The sequence below is a fragment of the Protobothrops mucrosquamatus genome, unplaced genomic scaffold (genome assembly GCF_001527695.2).
Source record: "Protobothrops mucrosquamatus isolate PMUCROS unplaced genomic scaffold, P.Mucros_1.0 scaffold151, whole genome shotgun sequence".
Lineage (NCBI taxonomy): Eukaryota > Metazoa > Chordata > Lepidosauria > Squamata > Viperidae > Protobothrops > Protobothrops mucrosquamatus.
In genome coordinates, this window is record NW_015386516.1 from 161,942 (window position 1) to 169,441 (window position 7,500).

Sequence of the window (7,500 nt, forward strand, 5' to 3'; positions counted from 1 at the left end):
CACACACACACACACACACACACACACACACACACACACCACAGAATGTACACCACGAAAAGTAGAAACACTGAAATATTCTGTAGGACATAACAAATATGGGTTACCTTGTGTAACTCAGTTTTTAGCAACTGTTATATACTTTAACAGTATATATCAAATAAAGTAATCCAGATATCATAGCAAAAAAGCAGACAGAATTTTGATCACACCATTGCAGCCACTATTTTGACTTTTTTTTAAAAAAAATCACACCCTGTGATCACCCCTGCAATATATGCTTGAAGCACAAGGGTGTCAATATAGTACATGTCTGCAAGACTTTAAAACAGTCCTGCCATTTTTCAGAACTGTAAAACACATTTTGGAAACAAAATCTAAAGCATAGTGTATCTCCATTATTTCATAACGATAGACTTTATTTTTATGCAAGATAACTGTGTTTTTTAAAAGTTAAAAACTCAGAAAAATCACTTTGTTTAAAAAAGGTGAGATGTATTTTATAAAATCTTGAGGTAGATGCTCAGTATGAAATGTCCTTAGAAAAATAAACATATTAATACATTCTCTAATATTGTCTCAAATTATCCCTCAGCAGTCTATTGGTAAGAGAAAATCAGAGTATATTTGCAAATGAGAATTCTTTCATTCATAACATTGCACATGGGAATAACTTGTTGATAAGATACTAATTCAAATATTAATGAAAGATGTTGACTGAGGATAGAAAAGGAGATAGTTCAAGGTGTGACTCTTTATTTCTCTCCTTTGCATGTAAAGTTTCTCACAAACTATGATAAGAAATCAGAAAATTGTCCTCTTTGTTTTCCACTACTTGTGCTCTGTTGTCACCCTGATTTTACTCTGAGTCTCCCTGGTTTTACTCTGTTATACTACACTGGCTCTTTTTTGACCCATGGGCATGTATGTTGGAAACTAAGTGTTGGATGATTGTGAAGAGCTCATTCATGGAACAAAAGAACCATGATTTGGCAAAACATGTATCTAATATATTTGATTGTGGAATAAGTTATGGATCTATTTACTTTTCCAGGTACTGAAATGGGTGGAAGAAGCAGTGCAAGCTTCTAAAGTTCATCTATTGTCTACAGACCATTTAACTTCAGGAGAAAGCTTTTGGCAGATCCCTTTTGATCCTAGTCTGAAAGAAGTTACAGTGTCACTAAGTGGTCCTTCTCCAGAAATTGAAATTCACAACCCTTTGGGTGAGATGTTAATCTATTTCCTTTTATGGCCAGGCATGATTTATTTTCAGTACCTTCCTAGCTTTGTTATACAAGCAGTACAAGTTTATGGAGTAGATATGATTGGCCTCTACCCTTGGATGACTCTAGCTCAACTTCTTGAAACATTTTATGGGATGACAGTTAAGAAGTACCACCCTTTTCTTTGTAAATATGCCCCTCCTACTTTAAAAAAAATCCCTGAGATTAAAGCTTAAGAACATTAACAGTAGGAGACCAGAATGGCAAATCCAAAATTAAGGAAGACTAGAAAATTAGAAGGGAAATCAAGAATGTTCAGATGTAGATATGGGAACAAGGTGGGCAAGCATTCCCAATGGTTTAAAGACTACTTAGATATGTTCTAGGCATTTTGTGTTTCCCATGTTAAGTAGCATTGGAATCTCAGAAGAAAATTGGTGATGTGCTGTCTCATTTTTCATCTGAAGATCTCAAAAGTGATTTTAGTGGAATTTATACTGAGTGCTACCGTCTATCCTACTTATATAAATATTGGCCAAGGGAATGATTTTCATATTTCAATTTAGTTCCATGATTTAGGTTAGCAGGAAAACAACTACAATATATTCACTTCTGCCACAACCCATGAAAAACTTAACACCAATAAAAATACACCACACTATGTACCCATTGAGTCTTCTTCTGATTGCCCATATAGAGTACTCATTTCCTGCATTTGGCAATCTGCTACCAAATAATAAAGTCTGCAAATTGCATTTCCTATAAATATTTGGATAACCAAGGAATGACTGCTGGTAGTCTAAAGGATGAAAAAGAAGAAGTTAGCCTTCAATAAAACACACAAATATTGGAGATCTTACATAATGGAAGAGGTATTCCCAAAAATAACTGCACTTCAAGCCATTTAGGATCTTACACGTTATCAAGTTTATCTCAAAATAGGGAAATATTTACCTAATGAAGAAACTGAGAACAGTAATGATTCAGTAATTAAACATATTGTTTAGTAACAGAGTAGCAGCATTTGTACCAGTTGAAGCCTTTATGAAATCTCCAAGGATAGCCCCATGAAGATCTTATTAGATATGAAATTGCTGAGAGATGGATCACTATGGTAAATCTGAGACAGTTAAGTGAGCGCTACAGCTGGCAAACCAACCAGAGCTGAAAGTAGACTTAGTGTCCAGTGAGAAATTGGATCTCGAACTATCCCCAATTTATAAATCTGCTTTATAAGGATCACAAATCTATCTAGTGTAGCTGGTTTTCCTACAGGGGTCCCCAACCCCCGGCCAGTTCGGAATTGGGCCCATAACTGGAGGTGAGTGGTGGGCGAGTGGGCAAAACCGAAGTCCTCCTCCTCCCAATCTGTGGAAAAAAATCTTCCATGAAACTGGTCCTGGTGCCAAAAAAGTTGGGGACCAGTGGTGGGATTCAGCCAGTTCACACCAGCAGAGCCGGTAGCTAATTTTTTGTTGCCCAGAATGGACTTCCAGAAGTGGCATCCACACAGAGAACTGGTTGTTCCCATATTTGAATCCCACCATTGTTGGGAACCTCTGTTTTCCTAATTGCTTATGCTGGGATTAGTCCATTAATTATACCACTAGTTTATCATAATTAAATTTAAACCTGTTGTTTCTCTTCCAGCCCATTTCTGCCTGCAACTTTAATCCAATCCAGCACTGACTCACTTGATTAAAATACTGACATAGCCATAGACAAATCTCTACAAACCGATTGTTTTGTGAGAACATCCTTATTACAGCAATTTAACTTAATGCAAGTTAAATGCTCTCCATATACGAATGAATGCATGATTCAAATGGAATATATAGGTTTGTAACAAAGCACTGTTTGTCGTAAAGTTGCAGAAAGAATTATCTCCTGTTGCATAGAACATAGTCTAGATATGAGAATTACTGAAATAACTAATAAAAATACTCATTCTTTGCCTGCACTATAGGTAAGCATGTAAAGAAAGGATCTGGCTTGAATGAATTACTCAATATTGAAAATTCTGCTAAAGTAGTGAACATAAAAGAACCAGAACCAGGAACATGGACTATTCAGGTAACCTTAATGAAATAACGCTGCAATTTATTTTCCACTAACTGAAGTTTTATAGAAAATGTATGTCAAAAAGTGTTGTTTGCTTGTTTGTTTATTCCCCACCTTTCTTATTACTGAATGCAAAGGAATTTTTCTGGGTAGTGTTTTCAGGCTTAAAGCTAAACATAGATGGCTTTACTGAATTGATATTTGAATCCATCCATTGCTCTGATGCAAATGCTAGCCATCTTGACAAGTGTCTTCAGAAAACTCCAGTTTTATCTGGATTTTCATGGCCTGATAGGGCTAAGAGCAAGATATCATGGCTTTGAAAAGTGGTGGCTACTTCACGGTTTAGATGCTGTCTGTACGCAAGGGGCATAAACAATAGATAATCAAATTAATTGTCAAATATATGTGTTTGGCAAGAGGATTAAGATAATTCATGTTAAGCAAATGAAGGAATTTTGATTCCATGCTTTTTATATTTCTTCTTAATTCCATGCCTCTTTGGTTTCTTTGGACAAAGGAAAACTTACATGTAGTTTGTCACCACCCAATGAAGTGAAATAAATGTTCAAAATATGTGCATTGAACATACCACTAATGTATGTTTCACAAATGAGATATTCTCAGCTGTGCACTACTGACAGTGCACAGTCTTCTCAAGAGGATAATTGCAGTTGGTGTTGATAATCCAGAACTGTAGTCCACGCATGACAAACTCATTCCACATTTCACTGCTGTCTTTTTCTGCTAAAATAATCAGCTTCCCAAACTATAAACTGTAATTTTATATATAAATGGTAATGTTGCTGAGCTATGCCTCCCCATCTCTATATGTATTGTTCTCAAAATGGGAAACACATCTTAAAAATCAGAGTCAATTGCATGGAATACTGAAATGTGTATCTGGAGAATATTGAATGAATTTCAGAAGTTTACAAGAAAAGATTTTAGTTGGATTTAGCCAAAGTAATACAAATACAACTCAAAGAGCCACATTGGTGGTACTCATTTTTTCCACTTATCGGAGGACAGATCAATGTGTTAGTGGAGTATTGTTGTTGTTGTTCAGTTGCTAAGTTGTGTTGTACTCTGGGCAATCCCATGGACCATAGCCTTCCAGAGACTCCTGTTCCCCACTGTCTCTGGAGTTTGCTCAAATTCATGCTCATTACATCAGTGACACTCTCTAACCATCTCATTCTCTGCTGTCTTCTACTCCTTTTGTCTTCAGTCTTCGCCAACATCAAGGTCTTCTCATTTGGTAATCAAAGTATTTGAGTTTCAGCTTAAGTATCTGTCTTTCTAAAGAACAGTCAGGGTTGACTTCCAATGACCTCTTGAGAGTCTTCTCCAACACCACAATTGTTAGTGGACTATACAATATGCCCCCCCCCCCCATTATCTCTGCTTTCCCCTTTAACTGTGACTGCATTATATCACAGCACTCTTCAAGTGAAATCTAAACTGGGCCATCTTTTGAAGTTAAGGTCCTTGAATTGTTAATCACAGTAATAACTCAGGTAGATCAAAAGGAGTCTGGTAGCACTTTTCAGACTAACGTGTTTATTCCAAGGTATAAACTCACAAAAGCTTCTGCCTTTTAATAAAATGCGTTAATCTGAAATGGTGCTACTGGACTCCTTCTGATTTTTGGTTTCCATTGGCTAATAGGGCTCTTCTCCTACCATGAGTACAGCAGAGATTTTTTGTAAATTCTGGTGTTTTGTGTGCTAGCAGTGAAATCGCTGAAGAGTTCTGATGTGTGGATCCAGTTCTTTGCTGAGATGCAAAAGGGAAAGGGGCTTTGCTCTCATTAAAGAAGAAAAAAGAGGCAGGAGGCGGCTGGGAGTAGTAGTGTACAAACACATGGGATTTAAGAGGGAGAGGCTATCCATAGCAGGAAATCTTCACTTAACCAATAACTCTGTTGCTAACATGGTCATTAAGCAAGACATCACGTGATTGCAAGGGACTTATGACCTTACTTCTGCTGTGGTTATTAAGCAAGACATCACATGACTGTAATTTGTGATTTTCCTGGCCGGCTTTTCCATTGACTCTGCATGTTGGAAGCCATCCTGTGAAGCTGGCAAATGATGATCACAACATTGCAGGTTGCTGTGAAAGTTGTAAATGCTTGCTGACTGCTGCTTGTCTGAATTTCTATCATGTGACCACTGGGATTCTACAATGGCCATATGTGCAAGGACAAAGTTATGCCATTGTAACTTTGAATGGTTGCTAAACCAGGACTATCTTTTAGCAAGGTCTATTTTTAAAAACAGATTTTAAAAAATAATTGATCCAGGAATAATGGTAGTGGTATGTGGGAATGGCCTTGGGAGACAGGAGGAAATGCTGCAGACTAAGCAATGGTCAGATAAGAGGCAGTCGAGCCTGCAGATAGATTAGGGGAATGGCAAGCATCTCAGAAGTGACCCCGCTCTAGTTTCTTGGACTGTAAAGGTGTTGGGGGAAAGATATACTTTCAGACTTGCAAAATTCTGTTAATGTAAACTTACATTAAAGATAGAGATGGTTGGGCTTCTTATCTGGAGTATCTTGAAAGGTTGACAATTACATTGTATTTAGCTCACCTGACCACAGAAGCTAACACAGTTCAGTTTGTTGCAACCATTCATAGGCTATAACTCTTTGTTTACATATAGAAGGTTGCTGGTTTGAAACAAAGAGAACCTTTTTTATATTACTCCTCTTCCTAAAATATTCCTCCAACAAACTGATTATGGGCTTGCTAGAAAAACAATGAAACAGTGTGTCACTGGTTTCTTTTTTAATTGAGAATGAGGAAAAATAGGAAGCTCAGAGAAAGAAAGAAAGAAAGAAAGAAAGAAAGAAAGAAAGAAAAAGATTTTAAAAACTTTTTACCATGTTGGGATCCTTAGTGCTCTCTGAGTTTGGCTGTTTTCTTGCAGACATTTCATTACCAAACTAGGTAACATCATCAGTGCTAATGTGTAAACAACCAAGCTCAGAGAGCATTTGGACCCCTAACTACAATCCTGACTAATAATATTCTTTTCTACCATGTGTTAAGACAGCAAACATGGCAGGAATTATAACCATTGTGCTTCTGCAACAGTCAGGGCAAGGATATGAATGCTCCAACTCTGGAAATTTTTAAGAAGAGACTGGACAACCATTTGTCTGAAATAGTATAGAGTTTCCTGCCTGAGCAGGGGTTTGGACTAGAAGACCTCCAAGATCCCTTCCAATTCTGTTATTCTGTTATATATATTTCTATTTCCAAGATATCTCATCATTCAAGAAGGAAAGTGATTGGCAGTTGCTTTCCTGGGACAAAAAGGTAGGAGGGAATGGAATTGTCCGAGGGAAGGGTGGGGAAATCTGCTGTTTGGACTGTATACTTTGCAAATTGTTGACAAAATGTCTCAATACTGACAGAATCAAGCCAGCATTAGCAAAGGACAGGAATATCCTAAAAAGATAATTGTGGATAAGCCCGTGGAGAGAATTGGTATTGTTTGGTTATAGGCTGTTGTGCTACAGAGACAGGAATGCATTTATGAAAGCACTAACTTTCATCCTTGTAAATCAGATTACCAAATTAACTTGGTTTTCCTGTTATAAGGTTGACAACTAAAATTTAGGGTAGTAAATCATATTTGCCAAGATATTTGAACTGTATCTGTGGACTGATTCACAAATATTACAAAGCAATACTGTGGTTTGTTACATGAATCTGCCCATTATGGTTTTGCACGATCTGTCTGCCAGGATCACTAGCCCAAAAATTCTGGCTGCCATGGTGAACAATTTGCAATTTGCAGTTGCCGGAATGATGTCCCTTTTCAAAACAGGCAGCTTGCTTAGAATTTGAGAATGACAATGTCAAAAGCTCCCTTTGCCACGAAGAAATAAGAGTTCCATTTCTTTTCCCTGAACTGTCTTTCCTATTAAATGCAACTTTATTTTCCTTTTGGTTTGTTGGTAATTAAATAGCATGTCCTGATTTAAAAGAGAAAGTTGCTTCTTAAGTACTGTGTCAACAGTAAAAGAGATCAGTTGTCGGCATATTTGCCTGCTGACACTTAGCAGCTAATTAACACTTGATAGCAGGAGTCATTTTGGCAGCCAAAAAAGAAAGAAATCATTTTCGCTAATCCATTGATCTTGACAGGGACTTGCCTTTGCCAAAAAACCCTTGGTGTGATGATTTACACAGGCAAAA

At 37.2% G+C, this 7,500-nt stretch overlaps 1 protein-coding gene across 1 annotated transcript in view; it reads left to right on the forward strand.

Moving 5' to 3' along the window:
• The window catches only part of HMCN1 (hemicentin 1), a 231,135-nt gene that overhangs the window by 64,457 nt on the left and 159,178 nt on the right, over nucleotides 1–7,500 (forward strand). Inside the window, exons 5-6 of the mRNA XM_015813311.1 lie at nucleotides 1,055–1,226; nucleotides 3,193–3,299. Coding sequence (XP_015668797.1) covers nucleotides 1,055–1,226; nucleotides 3,193–3,299 — 279 coding nt within the window. The remainder of the gene's footprint in view (nucleotides 1–1,054; nucleotides 1,227–3,192; nucleotides 3,300–7,500) is intronic.